Source organism: Rhododendron vialii, chromosome 6a, assembly GCF_030253575.1.
Source record: "Rhododendron vialii isolate Sample 1 chromosome 6a, ASM3025357v1".
In the NCBI taxonomy this organism is placed as follows: domain Eukaryota; kingdom Viridiplantae; phylum Streptophyta; class Magnoliopsida; order Ericales; family Ericaceae; genus Rhododendron; species Rhododendron vialii.
The window spans coordinates 30,840,137-30,867,226 of NC_080562.1; the positions used below are offsets into that span (position 1 = coordinate 30,840,137).

The 27,090-nt window shown below is 37.4% G+C and overlaps 2 protein-coding genes across 5 annotated transcripts; one reads left to right on the top strand and one right to left on the bottom strand.

The window, feature by feature from the left end:
* Positions 1 to 16,405: 16,405 nt before the first annotated feature.
* Positions 16,406 to 19,816, top strand: LOC131328973 (E3 ubiquitin-protein ligase RMA1H1-like). 2 transcript variants are annotated; one of them, XM_058361972.1, is made up of 2 exons: positions 16,406 to 16,601; positions 18,879 to 19,816. In XM_058361972.1, the coding sequence occupies exon 2, from the start codon at positions 18,918 to 18,920 to the stop codon at positions 19,611 to 19,613; it is 696 nt and encodes a 231-aa protein (XP_058217955.1). In that variant the 5' UTR covers positions 16,406 to 16,601; positions 18,879 to 18,917; the 3' UTR covers positions 19,614 to 19,816. The 2 variants fall into 2 exon arrangements, with proteins under 2 accessions (XP_058217955.1, XP_058217956.1); XM_058361973.1 differs by lacking the exon at positions 16,406 to 16,601 and adding an exon at positions 17,426 to 17,447.
* Positions 19,817 to 22,201: 2,385 nt separating this feature from the next.
* LOC131328974 (pentatricopeptide repeat-containing protein At2g20710, mitochondrial-like) lies at positions 22,202 to 27,090 on the bottom strand. Of its 3 annotated transcripts, XM_058361975.1 has the most exons (3): positions 26,684 to 26,813; positions 24,105 to 24,224; positions 22,202 to 24,007 (listed from the first exon to the last, which is right to left on the bottom strand). In XM_058361975.1, exons 2-3 carry the CDS (start codon positions 24,126 to 24,128, stop codon positions 22,778 to 22,780), a joined length of 1,254 nt encoding a protein of 417 aa, XP_058217958.1. In that variant the 5' UTR covers positions 24,129 to 24,224; positions 26,684 to 26,813; the 3' UTR covers positions 22,202 to 22,777. The 3 variants fall into 3 exon arrangements, with proteins under 3 accessions (XP_058217958.1, XP_058217957.1, XP_058217959.1); XM_058361974.1 differs by lacking the exon at positions 24,105 to 24,224 and having other exon boundaries at positions 26,684 to 27,090; XM_058361976.1 differs by lacking the exon at positions 26,684 to 26,813 and having other exon boundaries at positions 24,099 to 24,230.

Genomic DNA, 27,090 nt, shown 5'->3' on the forward strand with positions numbered 1-27,090 from the left:
TATTTTTGTATTAGATCAAGATATATACGTACGTAGATCAAGTAGACGTACTTTTGTGTATCAATTTGACAATTTGGGTATGGCAATATTTTCAACTTATATGAACTCTTGTTAATGGATACTTCTATGTTATTTTCCAAATTTGCACTCATGTTAACGTGTCAATGACACATCACCAAATATCTAGTCACGTTCCGAATGGTACAAAATTGATTTTTCAGTATGTAATTAGTGCACCAAGTCTCTATCACTCAAAACTCGGGTACTCGATAAAAGGTAGCACTTGCTATTTTGCCATGTCAGCAGAAACGAAACTACTAGCTAGTGTCCTTATGGGGGTCAAGGCTTCTAGTGTTTCAAAATTGTCTAATTAGTTTATTTTAAATATCAAAACTATAAAGGGCCTAATATTACTCTTAGGGATTCATCGTTTAAAAAAAAAAAAAAAAGGTTTCATTCAGAAAGAACCTCTTGGCTCTCTATCTCGGTATTGTGTTTGGTATTATCCGCCATTATTTAGATATTTAAATGTATGTTTATATTCTTGAATCTTAAAATTTCAAAATCTCGTTGTCATGTTATGGCCTCCTAGTATATGAAATTTTGGTTCCGTCCCGTATGTCCTAACATATATCCAATAGGTGATGTGGTGATTGATAAAGTTTATCCAAAAACCTAGCTAGATGTCCTGGACTTGTAGACATCAACAAGTTGCATGGTACTCCGTATTATGATTGGATTGGGGGGTAGCTTGCTTTGATAGTAATAGGAGTAGATTATAGATGCGTGGACACCTTATCCGTGAACTACAAGTCAGAGACCCAAACCATACAAACCAACCAGTAATATTGAACGAAAAACAAAATTCAACTAGCTAGGATACACGTGCACTCAACTGTAAATAGTATTCGAGTGTGCTAAATTAGTCCAGACATCTGAGTTTTAAAAAAATAATTGAATTTACTAAAGGCCGCGTGCCGCTTGAGACGGGGGAGTGAGCTATTTTTCTAATGCATGCAGCGCCAGTTGCTCCATTCTTTATTGATAGCTAGGTGCATCTAACAGAGTACTAACACTCCTCAACAATGAGTTTTTTTTATTTGGGTAATTCAGGGTGTTCCCGGCCAGCTTGCGTGCACCTTTTACTAATCCCTACAGCTCCTTTCACATCTGTTTCACACGCTTTACGCATGGGGTGAGATGGCTCCAAGAATTGTTAGCAAGGAGAATCAAACTTGAAACCTTAGAATGGAGCAAACACCTAAGTCTCAAGTCAAGACCACTAGGCCAACTTCTTGAGATTACCTCGTTCATCTATGCTATATATACTAAACAAAAGTGCTTATTAGTGAAAAGGCCTCATGTCGCGACAAGTAACACAATTTAATTGGATTGTCATTAGAACTTTTTCAACACATGTGAGATATTATTTTTTCATAGTTTTGGAAATATTCTTTTGCTTAACAAGTCCTTGATTTGTGGGATAAAGTTTTGAAAAATGGAAAACATTTACAATAACCATGTTCATTAGTTGTGGGGATGAGGAATCGTAATACATACCCCCAGCATAGCACGGATTCACTTCTAGTGACATTCTTAGGCCATCCACAGTGGTATAATCAAAATAGGATAATCAAAAGTTGACACATCAGCTTTTGATTATTCATTTAAGAAGTTGTTAAGCTTAACAATGTTGAGGTTCACAATGGTCACTTCTAATCCATAACCAAAATAAGAAGTCCACTACAATTTCACACAATCTATCTCTCCCCCTCTGTTTCTCGTCATTCACTTCCCTCCATTATGTTTTTTTTTGGGCAAAAATATATCAAACATATGGTGTTCTTTCTAGTGTTATTTATCAAAACAACACAAACTTTTTTTTCCTTCCTTTTCTTGTAGCCTATATCACAAATCCACCACTCTCTTAATCTTTCAAAAAAAATTAGATATGTTCTTGAAATTGGAAAATAATGCAAGGTTCTTCCTTTTTTTTTTTTGCAAGGTTCTTCATTTACTAAACTATAAGGGGAGGAACAAAAAAGAATAACCAATTTTTAGTCGAAAAAATTATTTATTTTGCTAAAAAGTAATTATTTCTCAAAATACTTGGGTAAAAGTAAAAAATATATATATTTTCGATTTCTCTCGTCGAGATGAATCAATAACCCATAAAAGTTTGGTACAAAATTAACAAATGTGAAAAAAAATCAAATAAAGACAATTTTCAGATTTAAGTTAAGTTCATAAGAATGCAGCCTAAAATAGAAACGGAAAAGAATAGTGAAATACCGTAATCCGGCAACGATGGGTTAAATTGTAGATGATCGAGAAATATGAGCTTCACTTTTAGAAGAAAAGAAAGAGAAACAGTTTGTGGTTGAAGTGAAAAAGATATAGAGCAGGTGAAGAAGAGAAGAAGAAAATACTAGTTGAAATATGCGTGTATATAAATTTTGGAACCAATTAACTTATGTGGTGTGGGGTTTACAAATTTTGATTATTGAAAAAGGTTGCTAATTTTGGTTATCCAAAGCCTAAAATTTGGTTATTTCTAAGGATGTTGTTAAGTTTGATTATACTATTGTGAGTCATTTTTTGCACCAATATTGTTAACTTTAACAACAATTGGCTTTTGATTATACCACTGTGGATGGCCTTATAGAGAGATGACATACACATAATTAAGTTGTAGATACATGGCCGATCACAAAATATATACATATTTTTTGGGTAAATTTTTTTTTTATTGCCCTTTCACCTTTTTCAAAACATTCTACTTTTACTCGCATGGGTTTAATGCTAGTTGTTGATAAAACACAACTACATACATTAATTTCTCATACATAGCGTATGCCGTATGTGGGTAGTAGTTTAATTAATTACTACTTAATTAATAGTATAGTTGACATGGAAAAATAATTAACGGTATGGTTCACTCCAACCATTTGCCTAGCCCAAGTTGTCTCGGAATATCTTTAATTAGATCGAATTGTTATTCTTAACCCATATATATCTAATTAAGTACTTTTGACTCCAGTGTTTTCATTATCACCTTACTTAATTAGTGCCAAATTATTCACGACGTTTCTTGACATATTTAATTTCTCTCTTCTTTTGAGATCGAAATATTGTTTACAAGCAATCGTGGAACATTTGAAGCATATTGTATGAGCTTAAGATAGTTTAATATTAGGCTCAACCTTCTAAATATATGTCTTAAGTGAATGCTCGTCCAGGAGTATTCATCATGTACAGCGTTGAGTGTTTGATATATCTAGACATGCATGTGTTTCATATATTTTTGAAGAGTCTAATGTAATATAAACTGTCATATACTTGGATTCCTATTTTGTTTCAAGATTGACAAAAGGGTATGTTGTGAACAGTGAGAAGTTGCAGGGCAAGGGAGGACAATGCATTTTCAAAAACTTTAGGGGACGTTTCGGCATCGTCCAGAAACCTCAATGGAGTTTAAGTGCAATTTACCCAAAAAATGGAAAGTATTGTTTATTTCTTCTTCTTCTTTTGACTCGGAAAGATGGAAGTTTTGTTGGATTCAAGATTGACAAAAGGGTATGTTGTGAACAGTGAGAAGTTGCAGGGCAAGGGAGGACAATGCATCCTCAAAAACTTTAGGGGACGTTTCGGCATCGTCCAGAAACCTCAATGGAGTTTAAGTGCAATTTACCCAAAAAATGGAAAGTATTGTTTACTTCTTCTTCTTCTTTTGACTCGGAAAGATGAAGTTTTGTTGGATTCAAGATTGAGACATTGAGGGTCTTACAAACAGCTCCCCCTCTCAGTAAATTGCATTCTCTCTCTCCCCTTCTTTCTATATATATATATATATATATATATATATATATATATATATATATATATATATATATAAGGCCAAAATTTGAACCTAATTTCTCTCTCTCTCTCTCTCTCTCTCTCTCTCTCTCTCTCTCTCTCTCAAAACTCCTCTGTTCTTAATGATCAGAAGTTGTTAACCTAGGTTTCGCTAATTGAAAGCGTCCATGGCCAAGATGAAGAGAGGTATTGTCGTTTGTCGGATGAGAGAGAGAGCGCTCGCACGCCAGAGAGAGAGAGGATGGGAACGAGGAGAAGAGGGGGTAGAGGGTTATGTTTGTATGTTACGAACAAAGGGTATTTTCGGTCAAATATTAACGTTTGCCCTAGATATCCAACATTATTTAACGAACTTTTAACAGAAGGGGTCCATTTGTGTAACGTTTTTAGATGTCTGTTTGGGCGATTTTAAACATTAAGGGGTATCCGTGAGATACAAGAATAAATGAGGGGGTTTTTATGTAATTTTACCTATCTTTTATTTTTTGAGAGATTTATCAAAATGTATGAGTGTATTGATACAGACACCACTGATCCAATAAGAGATCCTGCATTTCAACAAAATGCAAAATGCGAACCTCTCCTTTCTCGATTAAATTTTGATGATCTGAACCATTTAATATTATCAGAACGTGATTTTAAGGCTCCCCGCATGAAATCAACAAAAAACATGACCGGAAAGTACTTCATCCGAGCAATTTTCATTGAACGGTTCAATGAAAAATTGCTCGGATGAAGCACTTCCCGGCCTTGTTTTTTTGGCTAATTTCTCGCAAGGACTTTTATAATCACGTTTTGAACACATTGAACGGTTTCGATCATCAAAATTTGATCGAAAAAGGGAAAGTCCGCATTTTAGTAAAGTAAGAAATCCCTCATAGGATAAGGACTGTTGATACGGATATATACACTTTATATGTTTGGAAGAGCCCAACATAATGAAAAGGGTCATATACGTATGCGGATTGATTTTTTATTTACGATTGAAAAATTATGTATGATGTTATTTTTGTTATATTTTCAACAAGAGTAGTGCTACAGGTACCGACGGGGTCGGTACCAAAATCGTAGAGACGACCGCGCCAGGCCGTCTCCGGCCACTGGACGGCCGATCCGAGCCGTCCAAAAATTCTAAAAAAAAAAAACGAGGGGGCCAGCGCGAGAATCAACGGCATCCGAAGTATGTAGGGTATTTGATCCGAACACCCTTTTTTCGGTGCTTGGAGATGCTCTAACGTGCATTGTATGGATATCTAAATTTCTCATTCTAAATTGCTTTCTTTTCCCTTCCCATCCCATATAACCTCCTGAAGAAAACGTAAAATCTATTCCTTGTCAATCCAAGCATTATAAGAATTGCCAAGCTAGCACAATTGGTAAAGTTCATGTCCTTCTTCGTGGTGGCCTAGGTTCAAGCTCTATGAGGGGCAGGATTTCAAATTTCAGGATTATAGATAGTCTCTGAGCTCTCCGATGACTAACATCCTACTAACTCCTGTTAACTATACAATATTGGCTAAAAAAAATAAAAATATCCAATCATTATAGTGAACCGATGTTTAAAAAAGAGAGCATTATAGTGAAGAATTCTTTCACATGCGTATACGTTTGTACCAATATGAATCACTTTGAATTTTCTCACATGGTTGCCCAAATAACTGAAAAATCTTTCCATTTGGAAGTTGGGACCACTTCTTTTAGTACGTACGAGGTGTAACGCGATCCCATGCCACATAATTGTTGCAGAAAGTCTTTTGTTTGTTTACTTAAAAGAAAGAATATAGATAAGGTTTTTCTTGTTAAGCAAACTTTAATCTAGAAAAGGTTTGTCTTTGTGCGTTACTCCATCTTGCAGGTAACAAACTGACATTGAGTCCGCGGCAAAGAAAGACTCGGCATTGAGGCGTTCGCCTCCCTCGCCCGATGGTTCGGTACACAAAAGGTCGATTCGACCCACTGTAAGGCAGCTCCAAAAGAGTGATTTTGCATGACACTGCAATTTTTACGTCATACACACCCAGGGTTGTTCTAGTTGTTCAAGCGGATGTCTATGTTTTGGGAATACTCCTCAAGGTCTAAGATTCGATTTTCTATTGGGTTAGTATCCTGAAGTAAGTGGGAGACCGTGACTGATGTGACCGCGTTAGCTTCCCTGAGGGTTTGGGTTGGGCCCATATAATGGTGTGGCTGTAGAGCTGTTCGACTGTTAAATTTAAATAAATAAATAAACTGTGGTGTCAAAATGCGATGTCATTAGACTTTCTCTGGAGTGAACCGTGACTACTACTCTTTAACGACTTTCTAGGATGAAAGGTTCATTTTCTCCCGTGACACAAGATTTGAAAATTGTTACGAGTGCTACTATGTTACCAGTTACATCTGAAGAGAAAATTCTTTTTGCTTACGTACTAGTAGTATGAGTAGCATTTTTCTCTCTAAAAGCCATCAAGAAGATTCTGGAATGAGTAGAATCCGTGGATGTATTCGGATTTCAGACCCGTTCAAACTTCCGGTCTGGACTTCGATCCTTGGGATGCGTCCAACTGTCGGATTGTATTTGTGCTAAATTAGCTCAATCTTTGACAAAATGATTGTGTATGGACGTGCCAGAAAAGAATATAAATTATTATTTTCAGATTAACTCAAAAATAGCTAACTTAATCAGACAGTTGTGATTATACATTTGATTACCTCAACGAAGAGGATTTTTCTAAAAGGTATCAACCAAACTAAATCGACACTCTTCCAACAGAGAAATCGGAAAAAATAACTGAATATAAGCAAGCTTGAATTTAATCAAAATCAAGCTTAGACACTATTACTCTTAAGATTTCAACAAGAACAAGACATAAATATAAGCACACTTTAATCTAATCAAAAGCAAGCTTATATGCGATTACTCTTTAGCAAGAATAAGACAGAATAATGTAAGATAACTCAAATTTAATCAAAAGTAAGTTTACATTCAAATAAGTTTTCAAACTTGCAAAATACTAAGCTATAACTACATTAACTACTTTGAACTAATTTCTAAGTCCTAAACTACTTTAGATCTCTGAACAACCACTTTTGTATGGGATGTCAGATGACGATTTGTTGGGGTTCTTCTTCATTTTCTTCTTCTATTTATAGACAAAGGATCTGTCCATAATTCTCTTTCTCCACGTTTTTTTTGAATGTCTGAGTCTTCATTCAAATTTGATTTGAAACACCATAATTTCCTCCAAGAACGGTTGTAATTGCTTTCGAATTGCTATTGACTTGGTCTCCTCAGAAAACTCTTATGCTTCCCACATTTGTTGCAATAGATCGTGGCTAATCATGTGGATAATGGGTTCCTGTTATTTAAGCAGCATGGATTAGTGCTTTGAAATTGGCTATTTGAACGGATGTGGGTAAATATAACTGATTCTCATCATAAAGGGTCTCTAAAGGACACCGTTCGATGGTTAATGAGTTTAATCAATAGTTATACTTAATTATCCTTTTGGCATCTGCCACTTTATGGCCAAATGTGGTTGTTTCTCTAATCTAAACGATACCGTATAGTATTAAAATAACATCATAATTAAACCTGTCGATCTCATATATCTTAGGTGTAATTACAAAGTGTTTTGATTGTTCTGCACACTGTTTAGTGCCGTGTGTAATTTTCTCATAGGGCGGTATATTTTGTATGTAAACACCTCTCTTGCTAAATTGCAACTCTCTCTCTCTCTCTCTCTCTCTCTCTCTCTCTCTCTCTCTGTATATACAATGAAGAGCAATGTAGTACTCTCTCTCTCTGTATATACAATGAAGAGCAATGCTACTACATTGCATTTTGACACCGTAATTTATACTCCATACACACAAGTGTGGTGGACAACAGACACTACACAAACATTTGTGTGAAAACCACTACACTTGTGTCTATGGGGTATAAACTGTGGAGACAAAATAAATTGTCACTAGACTTTCTCTATAGTGAACCGAGACTTTTACTCTTTAACGACTCGATCTCTAGAATGAAAGGTTCATTTTCTCCCGTGACAGAAAGATTTGAAAAATGTTACTACTCCTATGTTACTAGTACGTCCGAAGAGAAAATTCTGTTTGATCGATTAGTATTTTTCTCCCAAACAGCCATCGAGAAGATTCTGGAATGAGTAGAATCCGTGGTTCGGAATTTTGGACCGTCCAACTTCGGACTGGACTACTATACTACGGCTCCATTCTAGAGCAGAAAATAAGTCTTTAGTTTTTAAAAATGTAATTTCAAGCTAAAAAATAATTGCGCTTATTGAAATGTAAAAATATGCAATATAGAAATTATTTGAAGAATCTCGATGAGATTTTTTATACGGTGTAAAAAAATTCAAAAAATTATTTTTTATTTACATTATTTTTGAATTTAAAAATGTAAAATAAGTAAGGATTTTGCCAATTGTCCTTGAGGCACGTAACAACCGACATTGATTTTTTCCACTTCGTACAGCGTGTCTAGAAAACATGGACCAACCATGTACGGCCGTTAGGGTGCGTGAATTTCCGGTCAGGTGCACGCTGGCCCCTTCTAGAAGGGCTTGGCCCGCCCAAGGAACCTTCCAACACAAAATTAGGAAGCATCAAACATTTTGGAAGCCAAATAATTTTACCACTCCCTATATTCACACCATTTTTTTTTAAAATTCATTTTAGATGCAGCAGTGTCACGTATGAACCTACCAACTGAAACTCCAACCACAAACATCGATCTCACATTCATATGGCTGGTGTCCCTAAACGTAAGAATATAGTCAGGATCATTCAGAGTGCGGCCCACATGCATATGAGAGGACTGTGGTCAGTGAATTTGTATCTATCATTTCTTTTTTAAATGTTGTGTTACATATAGTGTTTGGCCCACCCCAAAAGTCAATACTTAGATGGCAGAATGAAAATAGTCATCGGCTTATATATAGAATTGCAATTTGCAAATATTCTATCATGTTCTTTGGATCTAATTAATAGGTACACGAGTTCGGCAAAGCTCAAAAAAATTAATTAGAGGTTTCATCATTCTTTGGTGAGGGTGCCAACTAGAGTTTATTTCGGTTAGTACCTTAGGATTTTGTTTATTTTTCCAATTATTAATTGGTAATTAATACATCAAATAATAACACCCTAATTGTTTTCTTGAATTTTCACTTATAAATGTTATTTAGCTAATTGACCATGTTCCATCTTATATACAGCTAATAATTCGAGTAAATAAGCTGTTTAAAGAAAATTTATTGTGCGAAATATGTTTAGAATACACAGGAAGATATATATAATATGTACCAACCAGTAAGATATGTTTGCCATATTCTTTTTTTTTTTTTTCCCATCTTGATTTTAAAAATCAAATATAATATTCAGGTGAATTAATATTGGACTAATGGGAAACTTGATGAAGCACGTACGCCACCACCTATATATATAAGACATGCATCACGGGAATGAAATGGTATTCAGAATTATTTATTTATTTTATTTTGTAATGCAGGGTATCTCGGGCCAGCTTGTGCGCATCGCGGACTAATCCATACAGTTGTTTCATATGCTTACGCATGGAGGTGAGATTGCCTCAAGAGTTGTTGGTAAGAAAAATCGAACCTGAAACCTTAAAATGAAGCAAACACCTAAGTGGCTAGGTCTCAGACCAAGACCACTTGGCCAATTAACCCCTTAGAGTTATATACCGAATTTTTCTCTTAGCTAACCTTAACATATGCATTTGCGTTAAATAACTAGAATTTCAAATCAATTAATTAATTATCCACGTCTTCCTTCTCAAAGAATATATATAAGTTGTTGGCATACAACGTTTTCTAAATATATTCTCCTCATGTTCCTTGCAATATTTTCTAATCGATTGATTAATTATACTATATGAAATTTTGGTGCTGTCCGAGAGGCTTGGTTGTTGGTTGTTTGGTTTCATTTCTCTATTGGATTCGTTTTGGGTTTTCAAGGAGATTTGAGCAAAGAGATATAAATAGAAAAAATGTATTGAGGACCGTGCGCAGGGGTTTCAAAGTCCCCAAACGAACAAGCCTCTTGCATCGGTTAGTCTCTTTGTATTACAATTGTACGTGTTTTAATTTTTGGTTGTCTCTTGCATTCATTTGGGTTTTGGGTCTCCGGTGATGTCGTTTGCATTGTGCCCTTGGTTTATTTATTCTTTGCATTCATTTTCAAAGAACAATAAATTTCTTTTACCGAGAAAAGAGTTATATATATATATATATATATACACACACACACACACACACACACACACACACACACACACACACACACCACGGATTCAGTGAGGGATCCCTTACCAGTCTACCGTGCGGACCTCCCCTTTCCCGATTGAATTGTTACGATCCGAGCCGCTCAATGTGTTCAGAACGTGATTTTAAGGGTACCCGCGAGAAATCAGCAAAAAAATGATCGGGAAGGGCTTGATCCGAGTAGTTTTTACTGAATCGTTCAATAAAAAACTGCTCGGATCAAGCCTTTCCCGATCATTTTTTTTGCTGGTTTCTCACGGGTACCCTTAAAATCACGTTCTGATCACTTTGAGCGGCTCGGATCGTCCCAATTCGATCGGGAAATGGGAGTCCCGCACGGTAAGCCCGTGCGGGATCTCTTAAGGGAACCGGACTCTATAGACACACACGTACTCTTTATTGTGTAAATTAATCAGAAAATTAAGTTTATCTAGTGGTGGTATTATCGAAATCATGATACCAACAATGTTTAGGTTACAACACGGTTGACAAAAGGGGATACAGATATATGGTCTATCGCTCATTTGTTAATTATATCAAGATACAAGGACGGATAAAAAGCGGATGAGATCGACTGACCACCCTACCACTTTTCAAGTTTTTATTAAAATTGTTGTAGTCTTGTCTTTAATATTATATTATAAGCTCGCATGCCCAATATTAAGTCGACGATCGAACACCGGCCCAACCCGGAGTTTTTGCGATACTAGTGTTAGTTTAACCATTAATTATACCTTTGCAGTACTATTTTTCTTAAAATAGCTAGGGATGCACAAGATTGTATATACGTACAATTATATGATAATCTTTCAGGTAGTATTTTTATGATTTGTATAAGCAAAATCATATAGTCTTGATATGTATTCCAATTTCTTATTAATGTTCTTCCACCCAACTTTAAATCATGCGCGTGTCCCTCTGGTGTACGCAAGTTTAAAGAAAATAATAAAAATTTAAAGAAACAAGGGTGTACGCAAGTTTAAAGAAAATAATAAAAGTTTAAATAAACAAGGGTGTACGCAAATTTAAAGAAAATAATAAAAGTTTAAAGAAACAATTATACGCAACGTAAAATTCAAAATCAACTTGCACATTCCAATAGGAATTAAATCTTCTTTGATCAGCATAACAATAAACACTTTCATGATAATAGTAATTCTCAGTCTTTAACCATATAACATGGTCTAGTAACACGATTGATACGCATCATCACCTACCGCATCATGAATCGTATGGTTATCACATAAGTAGTTATTAAGCGTAAGATACGCATCGAACTCGCATCAAAATGCACCAAATCGTATACATCATTTCTTATAACAGAAGATACTTTGGTGATATACATATATAAAGATTTTAGTAGTACTTTTCTTAGAGTAAATCGTAGGGATTTAGCAGTACTTGGCTATAGGAATAGGAGGATAGGGATAATGGCTGGCTTTGCTTGTCAGCCATATATTAATCGAGTAAGGCTACAGTTGCCGACCGAAATCCTGACGCAGCGCTGGGCCCACTCCGGCCACCGGACGGCTGATCGGAGCCGACCAAAAATTCTATAAAAAAAAACCGAATGGGTCAACGTGAGAATCAACGGCATCCGATGTGTGTAAGTGGCCGATCCAAATACTCCATTTTTTTGTATTGTGTGTATACAAAAAAATGGAGTGTTTGGATCGGCCACCTACACACATCGGATGCCGTTGATTCTCACGTGGACCCACTCGGTTTTTTTTATAGAATTTTTGGTCGGCTCCGATCAGCCGTCCGGTGGCCGGAGTGGGCCCAGCGGGGCGTCGGGATTTCGGTCGGGAACTGTAGCCTTACTCGAAAAATGGAGTGTTTGGATCGGCCACCTACACACATCGGATGCCGTTGATTCTCGCGTAAGCCCACTTGATTTTTTTTTTTAGAATTTTTGGTCGGCTCCGATCAGCCGTCCGGTAGCCGGAGTGGGCCCGGTGCGGCGTTGGGATTTCGGTCGGGAAGCTCAGACTTTCTGTTATCGTAGAATCTCTCTCTCTCTCTCTCTCTCTCTCTCTCTCTCTCTCTCTCGGTTCCGCAATAATTGGAAAGGGAATAGAGTAAAACGACGATGAGGGCGCAAAATGTACAGCTTGATTTCTTTCTTTTTAATTTTTGTTTATGTTAAATGGGAATTTTTTTTTATGCAGCTTTCATATTGCGCTCTATTATCTATTGGAGGAGTCAATGAATCACAAAATGTAAACGTAATGGGTAGCGACACAAACGTTGATTAAGTACAGTTGGTACTTAACCGGAACATATAAGTATAAGAACACCATTGGGACTATTAATTCTAAGCTAACTTATCAAATGAAAAGAGAGTCATTCAAAACAATAGGAGCCAAGAGATTTTAGTGGAAGCTAGAGTAAGAACCTCATTGATACTAGCCCCTAATAAATATCGGTACTGACAGTGTGCGTTTAATACAACTGAAAAGGACCTATTGCACACGAGTGAGACAAAATAACACATCTAAATCAAATAAAAGGATATACCAACGATAAATTGATCAGATTTGAATCCCTATTGGTTCATTTATTAGCAATTGGTAAGGGTGTTGGAACTAAATACATAGTAGTACAATTGGGATTATTCTAAGGAGACCTGTATGAAATGCTTTAGAGAAATCGAAAATAATAGTAGCCAAGAGATTTGAATCCTTATTTGTTTATTTACTAGCAATTGGTAAGGGAAATGGGAAATTAAAGAGTGCATGCCGTTGGCAAATAGTAAGATAAGAGCAAGAAGGTCATGAGTTCAACTCTTCTTTTAATGCGCTAATCTAACTATTCTAATAAAATTGATTTTTGTTTTTTGTTTTTTTTTTCCCAGTTGTTTTCTTTGTACTTTCAGACCAATAGTGTCCTTATGAATGCAATATGTTTGTGGCCCTCAAAAGAATTAAAATATGACTTCTGACGATAAAAAAAGAAGAAAAAAGAAGAGATAACAGCAATGCCTACAATACATACGGAGGTTCAAAAATTGGTGCAAAATGCATTTGAAATCGTCTAATGTAGAAGGATCTCACACGGTAGATGTGGAGCACATATGTATCGAACAGTTTTGAAAATATTTGTGGCTACTTCCATTTGTGTCGGTTGCATTTTTTTTATAAGACAAAAGACGAAAAAGCAAGACAAGTCTACAAGGCCAAACCATTGTTTCGGAATTTAACCAACACATAACATGTTATTTTCTTTTTATTATTTTACCTAGGTAGGGGTATAAAGGTCAAATACATAATCTTCTTACTAGTAGTAGTGTGTCTAGAATCTCTAGATCATTAATGACAATCTTATCCAGACTTAATGAAAAATGTCAACTTCATAGCTAATTTGCTCGTTCACGAATGTGAAAGAACACAAACAGTTTTTGTTTTTCTCTTCTTCAACTAAAGAAATTTCAATACTCATCCAAATTTAGCTCATTGATCTTTATACCTTGGGCAAGACTACCCCACCGCTCTGTTTCACCGCTTCTTCCGCCGCTCTACTCAATTTCACCGTTGTCTCAGTAATCAATTGTTCGGATTTAAAAAAAAAAAAAACTCTCCCTGGCCTTTTAAAATCCGGAACGTCCAAAACGCTTTTGGACGGTGAGATTGAGAGCAGTGGGAGGGAGCGGTGAAATATCGGTGGGGTAGACTTTCTGATCTTTAAGTGCCATCTGTCTTGAGGTGGGAAAATAGTGGATTAATCGTCACAACTAGTCGAAATTAATTATTTTACATCGAAACAAACGGACCCGTAACGAAAATTTTCAATTTTCATATATCTAATTTGCTCGATCCCAAATGTGAAAGAACACACAGCGTTTGTTTTTTCTCTTCTTCAACTAAAGAAGTTTCAATAGTCAACCAAATCTCATTGATCTTTAAATGCTATCAATTGTCACAACTGGTCAAAATTAATTTTGTTCACCCACAGAATAGGTGAATATTACTTACTGCCGCCCTAAGTGGTTGTTTTACTTGACTTCAATGCTTTAACTGGGGTCTAATATTTTGGTATTTATTACCCTTATGGTGAATAATGTTTTTTTTTTTTTTTGATTTTCGGTGAATAATGTTCATACCCCTTAAAAGTGAGTGAATTATATTGTCATGGCCCAATCTGAATTTTTAGTCACCAGTTTGTGTCACGTCACATCCCCTATTAATTTGCATGTTAGTTGCGGAAATTTTTTTTGTAAAATCCAATTATTGAAAATATTAGTAAAATATCAGTAGAATCAGTGTTTTTATTCGACTTCTTAAAATTGACACAATTTTTCAGACAATACCCGCGGCATATGATTTTGTCAATTGTCAATCCACACAATACCTGTCGAATTAATTGATGTTTATCAAATTTAAAATCTTAATCATACAAATTGCACTGTCATCCGTAACCTCTTCACTACACGCAAAAGTCATATAAAAATAAGAGGAATACTTTGCACATGGACGTCCATATACAGATTCTGCGATTTGGACATCTTCGGACGCATGTGTACATCTATGGCCGTTCGACGAGTGTGAAACGTACTCACGCACGTATTGATGAATTTGCGTGCACCGAACGATTCTGAAAACATCCAAGTATCTATGTCAGACAATTTGCAAAGTTTATCTATCTATTAGATTTCTATAACTAGAACAAGAGGAACGTTTCACGTAATAAGGTTTATGACGGTGGTTAGTTTTTCACATGTATAGATACAAGTCCTTTTTCTTCTTCTTTTTCTTCTAGTGTTGTGTTTTTATTGAAAAAGCTCGAATGTAGAAACAAATTAACAAATATGTATCCTATATATGAGGTGATGTGAAAAGATTACCAAAAGTTCGAGTGACTTGAGAAAATTTGCAAGGACTTGATTAGAAAATGACTTTAGTGGGACTACCTTTAGCACAATTTTAAAATCTTATGTAGGTTGGAAAATTAACTTGAAATTACCAAGAAAAGCATATTTGGATTTCTTTGAGGACAAGCCAACAATGTGGGATGATTCCTTGGTTCACACTCGATGCATTTTAAAAGAGAGTTATTTATTTTCAACAAGAAGATCAAGATGTAATTAATTTAAGTATTTGTCTTTCTCTTTATGTTATGATATCTTTAAATATTTGTCCTCTCTAAGAGAATAAAATTTAGGGCATTGTCCGAAACTCTTTTTTGTATGAGTAACAGCAACGCGTTTAACTGAAACATAAAAGAGTATTTGTGAAAACGTATGTAATTACACGTCTCCGAAAATACATAACTACTCTCAAAAGGGACCGACCAAAAAAAAAAAAAACAAGTAAATTTTTGTTGGCTAACGGATATCTTAAGATTTTTATCAAAACTTAAATACATTTTTCTCGGATACAACTAACAGATATCAAATACATAACAAGTCTCAAAAGGGACCAACAAAAGAAAACAAGTATATTTTTCTTGGGTAACAACTAACATTGTAGTGGCTCCGGAAACTAGAGCTCGGACCGTTCTCCGAGCCACAGTGCACTGAGCGATACCAAGAGGACCCCCGCCCCTCGCTCTGCGTAGGGCCCGGGGACCCTCAGTGTTCCCTTGAAAGATTGCTTGGTAAGAGGAGCCCGGCTGAGCTTTGTCGCTATCTAAGGGTACCGAGTGTGCCAAATTGGCAAATAACATATCCGAACAAGTTGTTACTGGAAAAAAAAAATCTTTTTTCACTTTTCTCAATAGTATTAGAAAAGACAGGAAAAGAAAATAGGAAAAAAAAAATCAAGACAATCAAATAGCAAACTGAAAAATTAAGGTAGTTTGTGTAACGGTCGTTCAAAAGTATTTTCAATAAATTAGATTTATTAATATTATAATTTTACCGCTAAGATACATTAAGAACATACTTCTTAAATTTAAATTATCGATTGTTGAGATGAACGACCGATGTTAAACCGCACTGGCTTATCTGCGGTCTAACCGTTGAGAAGCCCGGGTCATGGGTAAAAACTTAGGAAAAAATTGAGGTGGAGTCACGGGAACGCTGTCGAGAAGCCCGCGTCATAGGTAAAAATTAGGAAAAAAATGAGGTGGAGTCAAGGGAACGTTGTGCACGGGATGGAGCCCCAGCGGAGGTGCCACGTCACGGGCTATTCGCCGTGTTTCGACTTTCGATGTTTATCTTCTCTCTCTTCTCTCTCCTCTCTCCTCTCCTCCGTCTCTCTCTCTCTAAAATCATATCCGCTGCTGCGTATATATATTCCTTCATCAAAACGGCTTCTCTCCCATCACTTCTCACGCAGCCTTTCTTCCTTCGCTTCACCCCTGTACTACCCCTCAACACATAACGCCTCTCTCTCTCTCTCTCTCTCTCTCTCTCTCTCTCTCTCTCTCTCTCTCTCTCTCTCTTAAACTCTCTGTTCTGCTCCGCAAGACGCCATTGAAGCTCTACTTTCAAGGCTTCGAAAGATTACTGAACCATTGGTGCGTATCCTGCCTTTATTTAATCCAATGCATTCTTCTCTTGATTTCTGGCTGTAGATATTTGGAGTATTTGTTAGTGGTTCTGTTATGATCTGTTTCTATCGTCCAAATCACGGCTAATGAGTCCTTTATTTTGGACGAGTGAGTAATGAGTAAACTCGTTTTTTTGGTTCCTAGTGGTTTCCTGATTTGAATCGTGGGCACGAATTTTGTAACTATAGTGTTTCCGATTGTTTTCATATGAGCTCTGTTCTAAAAATGGGTCTAGGCAGCCCGATTTTCATCGAGGTGTTGGAACCCCGCCTGATGGACTAATCGGCCTCTAAGCGCTAAGCGCCCCTCTTTCCGCCGGCTAGTGTCTAGCGACTTTTAGAACACTACGAACTACGAATAAGGTAAAATCACCGAATCGAATCTGTTTCATGACAATGGATATTCCTGCCTTGTGTTCGGGCCCTTAGCATCCAGCAGAATCATTCATTCCGTGGATCTTACGTGATTTGATTAAGACACGAGATTTAGTTTGGCAAATCGTAACAGTTAGAACTTAGGTAGCCTATCTTCTCGGCGGAGAAAGAACCTTTCCCTGTTATTAGGTGTGACAATCCTCTTCCAACGCAAATTCAGCATCTGAATAGAAACACGATCTCGTATACCCGAAGCCTTAAATTAAGGGATGGGTTTGTAATATGGTGGTACTTCTTTTATGGGTAAATCTCTTTGTCTCCTTTTGGAGGCAGATGCAGAACATGGGCTAACATAGGCAATTCCTTTGACTTTGCTTCTCCGCCTGCATACAAACCTATTCATAACTCATAAGCAATTGTGCCATCTCGGAGCGCTAAGGTATCTGCGGAAACTGATAGAAACATTTACTTTTCGAGCTTTTAGGAATGTATTGGCCTATGAATTAGTTGCGGTTGTTCTTGTTTCTTCAGCACCTTTAGTGGACTGGTGCCTATGTTAATTTTTGTTCCGTTTTGTGGTGGTGTTGATGCTGACTGTTTGTAGGGTATAAGGTTCCGTTGAGGGTGGAATAAACCTCGACACAGAGGGTGTACAAGGTTTCATCATGGAATACGTGGGATATTGGTCCACTCTGTTGAATTTCAACAGGAGAGTGGAATATATCTTCCATTCTGATGTGATAGAAATTTGTGGTGACCAATTACCGCGTTGTTCATTGATGAAAGACAGTTGGTTGAAATTTCTGATGATGGATATTTGTGGCGGCTGAAGTTTGTCGATCTAGGTAGTTTTCGTGGCTTAGTCGCATGTTTTGTAGAAGTATCCGGGAGATCTGTATGTAAACACGGTTTGATAACTGGTAAACATTCTAGATGAAACTATTCAGCAAGGTCCATTAGATGCCCCACTAATTGAAATTTCAAGTGGTTGGGTAGTCGGGTTTTTCTTTCTCGGTAAAACCTTCCGCTCTATGGTTAACGGTTTGGGTGATCAATTAGATGCTGTTTCTTTAACCTTGAACGAATTCTCAGGGTTTATGGTCCTGGAGTTGTAATAGTTCTGCTACAACTATCCTATTGGGAGATCAATTAGATGCTGTTTCTTTAACCTTGAACGAATTCTCAGGGTTTATGGTCCTGGAGTTGTAATAGTTCTGCTACAACTATCCTATTACCTATTATTCTGAGATTTCTGATCTTTTGTTCTCAAACTTCTTATCTCAAAGTTGTTTTCAAACTAAGCAGTGGAATCATATAAACATTCCCGACATGGAGCAAAGAAACTCTTTCTGCTATGAAATTCTTGTGTGAACAAAATGACAACCTTAGAATTCAGAACTTCTTGTTAGTCTTTTAATAGGGGAAATTAGAGATGTTGAGAGGTGGGTTATCCATAGCCGTGCCACACAAGTATTCTGATAGCATATTAATTAAAACTCTTAACAAATTAGCTATGGGGGACCCAATAGTTAATAATTATTTTTTGGGTGGAACAAAAAAAGGTGGGAACGGCTTATTGATTTGTTTTTACTTAATTTGCGGAGTGACGGTTGGGCACCTCTTTTTCAAACGTCTGACGATGGGGTGTAAAGGAAGAATTGTATCTGGCTAGATAAACTTGTGGCAATTCATATATCCATATACAAAATAATTTGCATCTACAAGATGAGGCAGAGACCATAAAAGTCTATTCAGAGCATATAACAGGAAATATCTTCAGTTTCTCTTGTAGTCAAAGATTCTTGATCTTTCCTTGCTCTTATTCTGTTCTTCAAGAGCCTAATGTTTTGTTTCTGGTATGTTTTTCCAGATTTCGGGCAACTGAAAAGGACACATTCTCCATCGCAAAATGGCCATGGATCAACATTACCTTCAGCAAGCCGCCCCACAAAATGACTCCAAAGGAGATGGAGCTACCATTGAGAAGTGGAAATCTTCCCCGGCAACGGTAGATGAATCTGAAAACAATCCTTGTGGTGGTTTCGACTGCAACATTTGCCTAGATTCCGTGCAAGACCCGGTGGTCACTCTCTGCGGTCACCTCTACTGCTGGCCCTGCATTTACAAGTGGATCCATTTCCAGAGCGCCTCCTCTAGAAAACTCGACCACCAAAACCCCCAATGCCCAGTATGCAAAGCCGAAGTTTCACAAAAAACCTTGGTCCCACTTTACGGCCGTGGCCAAACCGCGAAACCCTCTGAAGGAAAAACCCCTCATCTCGGCATATTAGTCCCACAAAGACCTCGTAGCCCCAGTTGCAGGGTCCAAACCAGTTCTCGTCCAGCTCAGCAACTTCACCATCATCACGGTTATCCACAGCGGTCTCTGCAACTTCAGCCGGGGGTGGGCATGTATGGGGAAATGGTTTATGCACGGATCTTTGGTAACTCGGAAACTACTTTGTATGCTTATCCCAACTCTTATCGCCTTTCGGGGAGCAGTAGTCCGAGGTTGAGAAGGCACATGATGCGAACTGAGGAGTCGCTTAGCAGAGTGTGTTTTTTCCTCTTGTGTTGTGTAGTTCTGTGCCTTTTGTTGTTCTAATTGCCTTGTTTTTTTGTGAGGCCCATCGTACACACTGTAAATCTTATGAGTAAATACAAGGATATATAGAACCAATACAAAGATTGAGCCAGATGACAGTACAGCGTTTGCATCTCTGTGCTGATATACAGTCTACTTTAGAGAAGTTACAGAAAATAGTGTGTAATCAAAATTTTGAATGTAATTGAGGCTAAGTTTATTTACTTTCTTTGAAATCGAGTTTCGATAGAAAATTGTGGTGTGGAACCATTTGCAATTTAAGATCAGCATGAAGATCGGGATCTCGGGTGCTTTGTTGCTTAAGCTTTTAAATTTCTTTCTAAGACGAGGAGCGATTTTAGTGATGCCCGAATTGAAAGTTTTATAGAATATTTTCTTCTAGGAATTTTTGGAGCATAGGGAATTATATTGATTTTTTGAGGATTTTAGGTCCACCACTGAGAATTAGTTTTCGGTGATGACTTGTAAGTTGAGGCTCAGATGGATTCAGCTATATTTGTAGGTACCCCACTGTGAGTGAGTTTTGGTGATAACTTGTAATTTTAGGCTCAGATGGATTCAATTAATTTGTTGCTATGTCACTTGAGCTTTCTAATCTAATGAGAAGATTAATACCAGCAGTGGTAGCCATGAACCAAGAGGAATGAATTGATGATTGTGGTGGTGGTGCTGGAGAATAATCTACCCCGTCGTGCCTCAGCAGGCTGCTGTTCTCACGAAATAGTTGTCGTCCCACGTCCGAAAATATAATTTGAACCCTTCACTTCGTAGAACTCAATGAGTAAAGTAGTATTGCAACAAATCACGTCCATCAAACATTGGTAAAAAGTAGTGAGGTAATGTCCATGTCCGAAAAATTAAGCCCGAAAATGTGAGATTTTTATTGGGTTATCGATGCCCAATCAACTTGATTTTTAGGAGGATTGTTCTATGCATCGAGCTCCACGAAGTAAACGGTGAGGATAATAGCTCCATGAAGTGAACGGTGTGTATCACAATTTTAGACTTGGGATGATGCACAGCTAACAAGAAGTTTCCGCTTCAAAAAAAAATATTCACTCTCCTTGGACTAGATGAGTTTGGCATGCTTTGGTATGCTAGTGAAGGAGAAATCCCCCAAGGCCTCATTCCGCTAATTCAAATAAGTATTTATTTGAATTTTTAAATAAGCATTTTTGTTGAATTAAATGTGATGTATTGTGAGAAAATAATTTGTCTCGTAAAACGAAAAAATAAGTACTTAAAAAATAAAAACCTTAACAGAACGGAATGATTATGGTGGTGTTGGATGTGTACGAGACATAAATAGCATGTGTTTTGTTGTGTCCCTTCTAGAAATATGATACTGAGGAAGAAGAGGTCAGTGGCCAACAAGAAACACGGAATTGTCGTTTCGTGATTTGCCTCCTCTAAAGTCATGATCCAACCACCCAAAATCAACATGCAAAGGTATTCCTGGAGAAAATCATCAATGGCTATTGACCTTCTTTAAGCTTAGAATTGTCTATCTTCTAGACAGATCAGTAGCACATGACGAAGACAATTTCCAAGTATCTTCTCGACAGATCGATATTACACGACGAAAATTATCTTTGATCAGTTGGTCACTGGTCAGAATGTTCATACCAGGGATTGAGCTAGGAATTTCACCACGTTGGAGCGATCGTGCACGAGAGAAAAAAATATAAATACACATGCATAATCACGTAAATACATTAAAACTCAAAATAATGTAAGTACATAAATCGGTTTAATTAATGGGATCGATCTTGATGTATGTGTCTTGTTTTTCTGTATTGTTCATCTTCTTATTTTTCATTCATCACAACTGGACGCATTCGGTACGTGGGTTTTTATGTTACTTGATTTTACCGGTCAAAAAACAAAGAATTAGTAGAAGTCTAGAACAACAATTGGGAAAAGACATACCTACAACTTAAATTTCACCAAAATTATTTAGAGTTTCCAAAATCTCTTCTCAATTGGGGATGAGAGAGAGGATTTGGTGTGCCATTAAGATTTTAGGGCAAAAAGAAATAAAACTGTAAAACACTAAACCCATCTAACGAAAGGTGAAAGTTTATTACTTGAATATTCACAATATTAACCCTATAGTTTTATTTTTTTGTTATATTTTAGCCGTTAGCTTTAGTAATTAATGTTGGTATCCTTGTATTTCAAATGTTACTATTATGTTTTTTTTTTTTCAAATTCTACGTAGGGGCGAGCCTATATACTTTCATATAAATTTTTTTTTTTACATATAATAATAGTGTTTCTTTTTCTTCTTGTAAGAACAACCGCCCCTACTGATCCCTCCCTGGCTCCATCTCTACTTATGCCTCCTCCATAGAAGGTCAAGGGTTCAAGTCACGCGATTCCCCGAATACGACGCAAAGGGAAAATTTTAACGGACTGAAAGAATACAAGCAGTACTGGCACTTTTGCACTCATCCTATGATTCCTATGCACCAAATGGATGAGAAAATGTGAAAATCAAGAGACAGCTGAATGGGAAATCCTCGACCCATCAGCAAAAAACTGATCTTTTCATTTCGACTTCAGTAGCATCGAAGGAGGATTCTTCGGAAGATTTAACTTTTGGATCTTGAATTTGTTAAAGGAAGATTAATTGTATTACAAAACAGTCCCACCGAGGGTCTGAGTCCAATCCAATTGTGATTAACGAGCCGTATCAATAAACTCAACTCAATTACATTCACAAATGTCACACTACCAAAATTTTTACAGGTATATTTACAATTCAATGTGGTTCCACAAGAGCCCCTAGGATGGCATAAATTAGCCAGAATCTACTTTCCCTTCTTTTTCCAACCATCTTACCTCCAGTAATATCTGCATTGTAGAGCTGAGATGAAACAATTCATTAGCTCATAATTTCTGTCAAGACTGATCACTGTTAAGGAAAAAAGCTGGGATTTTGTCGTTCAAAGCCGCTCCCCCTCCCCAATATCCCACGGCTAATTCATTGAAACGACCAACAGTCTTCACAGGTACGAGCACCACCTGCATATTTGTCACTAACCACCATAGAAAACATTTAGCTGCAAAACTAGGTTCTCAAACGGTTCGGCTCCAAGGAGTTCTAACTTCAATAACTAGTATAATCAGTCAATAATGACTCCTCACGGCCTTCGATGAAATTAAGCGCTGCTCTGGTACTTCAACTCTGTTACCCCATGTGCATTCTCCTCCGCTTGCAGATCATCCCCATCAATCTTGTTGACTATGTCTGCACAAGTTTTGTGTTTAACACTATTCACTTTGTTTTTAGATCTCCGCAAAAGATGGCCACTTTCTGGAAGCAACCTGCAGAATTCGTCTGCTGCCTCTGTTTCTCCATTCTCTGTCAAATATTTTACACATGCTGTCAAAGTGACACGGTTAAGTTTCCATCCGCGTTGCTCAGCCGTGATAGCCTTCTTCATTGTCTCCACTGCCTTTGCCATCTGGTTATCCTTGTAGTATCCCGTGGCAAGACGATCCCATGTGCCAGCCGTAGGGCGCTGTCCTCTCTCTACAGCCCTGCTTATGCATGCTTCAGCCTTCTCCAAATGCCCCTTCCTGGAATAAGCATTTATAAGCAAATTTGGAATATCAAAATCAAAAGACGTGTTCACGGATTCCCACTCCACTAATACATTCTCTGCTCCATCGAGGTCATCAAGCTTGATTAATGAGCTTATCATGCGAAAGTAGCCCCTGTTGTATAATTTCCCCAATTTCTTGTACAAACCCCATATACGGTACACCTCATCTTTATCACCAAGGCTAGCATATAGAGTTAGGAGCATTTCATAAGCAAAACCTGTCCAACCATTTATATGTTGCTCTGATTTCTTTAGCATTGTCAAACTTTTTTCTGTAACGCCAGCTTTCATGTACCCATTTGCTGCTATAATATATGCATGCCAATCAACGGTGAATAAATGGTTAGCTTCCATCAGTGAAAGAAGCTTCTCCATTCCATTTATGTCTGGCACAGCTGCATATGCATTCAGCCGGACGTATAATGTGGATGGATAACAACTGATGCCCTTCTCTTCCATCTCTTGGATTAGGGCATTGAAATTTTCTTGCTTTCCCATTTTTGAATAGAGGTTCAGCATAACATTATAAGAAAGTGATTTTCTCAGAACCCCAAACTCCCTCATCTTTTGCATGATGGACTCTGCTTTGTCTAATGATTTGTTGCTTGCATAGCAATTCAATAGAGCACCATAAACCTTAAAGGTTTTCAAAGGGCCTGGGATGTTACTAAAATACTTCTCCGCCTGTTCTAGGCCATGGACCTTCGAGACCAAATCCAACTGAACTGCAATGTCTCCAGGAGATAGGGCAAGGTTCCATCTATGAGCCATCCACTCAGACAACTGCAACAAGAATGAGGCCGATTAAAAAAAACTGCAACCATTGAAGAACGAATAAACCAATTTTTTTAAAGAGATGATTTGAGTAAGTAACCTATACACTCTCAGAAGAAGCAAGCTGCATAGCCAGTGCAGACAAAGTTCCATAAATAGAAAGAGGGAACTGGCAGGCAAAGGTTATGAGGTAAAAGAAGTTGAGTATTCAAGCAGAAGCCCTGATCTGCAAAGGCGATTTGGAAAGCAGTCAGGATCAGAGCTCAAGGGAGAAAATATTTTTTTCAATATTTTATATAAGCTACATGGTGCTTCACTGAATTCGGGCACAGAGAATCTAGCGGATCTAATGCCAATTTTAAGGGCAGATTTTGGTTGAGATAATTTTGCAATAATATTCAGAAAAACTTCGGGCCAGGAGGGCATTTAGTTTGTAAAATGCCCTACAAGGTTAGCTGATGAAAGATGGTTAACTAACGAGTAATCAGCTTTAATGGAGATAAAATAGTAAGACCCAACGCTATCTAATTATATTCAACAGAAGCAGATCCGCAACTTCAGGCTTCTACACCAGGTCTAGCATTCTTTATCGATCAATTTCGAAAAATTCCAGTCAAGCTTTTCTTATATTTTTGGGAAACTTACAACTGTTGCAAAGAAACTAGAAAATTTCCATCTCGCTTAAAATCTAAGTACTATTTCTCTTCCATTAATAAAGCTTCACTTTCCGGGCTGTAGAGGTGCAATCAACTCACAGACATGGTACTTTAGATGAGTAACAAATCATATCCTACAGGATTCATCCGTGACTTCTCTTTGTTCTGTACGGCTATACTCCCATGTTAAATTAGTCATAATCATGGCAGAATATAGGTCTCGTTATTCTATCAATGCCTTTCACTTAAGTTGCCAAAAATACAATACCACAACTGCCTATCATCTTTGTTACAACTTCCTCCTCTTTTCTTCCCCAGTCATATGTGGCGCCCATCTGATTGGCCTGATCAAACATAGAATTTGATAGCAAATCCAGCCAGGACAACATTTAGCATTCGAATTCACGATCTGGTGAAAAGATAACCAATTCCACAAAACATGGGATATACAATACCTTTGGTGATATCTTACTAGCACTCAAACATGAGCATATCACATAGGAGAGCAATTCGTAACATCTTTGTTCTGTACAATGTACAGCTGTACTCTGATTTAGAATTAGTTACAATCATGGCAGAGTATGGCTCACAATTCTACCAGTGCCTTTAGCTAAAGTTGCCAAAATACGATATCACGAACCACATATCAATATATCATACTCCGCTAGACCACTTCCTTCAATCATGGCAGAGTTTGACTGACCAGAGTCAGACTTAGGATTTGATATTGAATCCCTCTGGGACAACATTCAGCGTTTCAATTCCAACAAATTGACATTCAAAACCTTTGGGCTCCTATTAGTTGTCAAGATTGTTGTGCAGTTAGTCCTGGAAAAAGTGAATTGAAGTGAAGCAAAGGAAAAGAAAATCTATATTCCTGTGAGTGTTAATTTGACAAGGGAATTATGCAGGAACACTGAAATTTCGTTGTTCATTTGCCAGGGAAAAGAAACTTACGGCAAACTTCTTTTATCTTGATTCAATGGCTATTTTGGAGGGGAAAAAAATTTGAAAGCTAAATATTTGGCCACCATATTTTTGATATCAATTCAAACGAATTGCTACATATGAATCATCATGCAACTCTAAAAGCAACCATTAACAAAAAAGAAAAATTCTAAGTATTGTGATCAATCACCATGTGATACTATTGAAGCTTAAAAAATAATTAGATACGACAAAAGAAAAAAAAAATGTTAACCAACAGTGATTAATTAGTTGGTAACAAAACTAGAGCCTAATAACAAGACAAAAAAATAATTCCAAAAAAACAGTGTTCTAAAATCGGACTAATTGGCGAGTAATCGCTGGCGAGGCTTGTCCGACTAATTGCTGTGCGCCGATTACTAAATGCTATGTGACAATTAATCGCCGGTTAATCCGATTAATCCCTCGAAGGTGGCCGAGCGCCCGACTTGCACATAGAGACTTTTAGAACATTGCAAAAAAAATACGGAGTACTACTTTCAAAAAACCACATATTTTGCAGAAAACAGAGAAAAAAATGGAGATATGTACGAAATAAAGGCAATAAAGGGGAGAGAGAGAGAGAGAGAGAGAGAGAGAGAGAGAGAGAGAGAGAGAGAGAGAGAGAGAGAGAGAGAGAATGTAGGCGCCGAAAATTTGAGAATGGCGGGAGGAGAGAACTTCCCCGTGACGCTAAATTCCATATATTTTGCAGAATCCGTTTTAAGGGAAAGTTAAGTCCTGGTGGCAAAATCATTTTCCTGGTAAACGAACACTCTAAAACGTGGAAAAGTTAACTCTCTCATCCTTTCTTGACATCTGACGGGGCCTTGGTAATATCTTACTGTTAATTCCCTCAAATGTTGAAAAGGTAGGAGATTTACTCAAACATGAGCTATGTGTACCCAATTGACCTAAAAGAATCTCTCTTTTCACATTGCACCACAAAATGACCGCACAAGCATAAACACATCCACAGGAGAAATTCAGCTTCTAGTCAACCCACATTTATACATACATAGCTGTACATACGTATACATGAAAGAAACTTTGTGGTACTGACCTGGAGAGCGTGGTTGAAGCGGTTGTATTCTCTGAGGTGCTTTATGAGAGTTTTGATTTCATATAAATCGACATTTCTACCTCGTTCCACCCACTGATCCAAAATGGGAAGCATCGAGACCCTAGGGTCTCCTGCGACTGAAATCCGATTGAACAGACTGTCCTTCGAATTTCGAGAAGTTAGGATTTGGGTACTGTACAAAATAACAGATTTAAAACCCCAACCTATACCGTTATTATCACTCCGTGGATTGGGAGCAGTCCGTGCACGGAGGAACTTCATCATCATCTCGATGTAGAAGGAGGGAGCGAGAGAGAGAGACGATTGATTGTCAAGGTTTCAGAGTTCAAATTGAGGTTTAGGGTTCAAAGGCAGTGGGCCTATTAGGCTTTTGGCAACAGCCCGTG

Coding starts and splice junctions, on each gene's coding strand:
- LOC131328974 (XM_058361974.1), bottom strand. CDS start 26,971: ATGATGATGAAGTTCCTCCGTGCACGGACTGCTCCCAATCCACGGAGT. Junction 24,008..26,683: donor GCTTCAACCACGCTCTCCAG/GTCAGTACCACA, acceptor TTCTTGTTGCAG/TTGTCTGAGTGGATGGCTCA.
- LOC131328973 (XM_058361972.1), top strand. CDS start 18,918: ATGGCCATGGATCAACATTACCTTCAGCAAGCCGCCCCACAAAATGAC.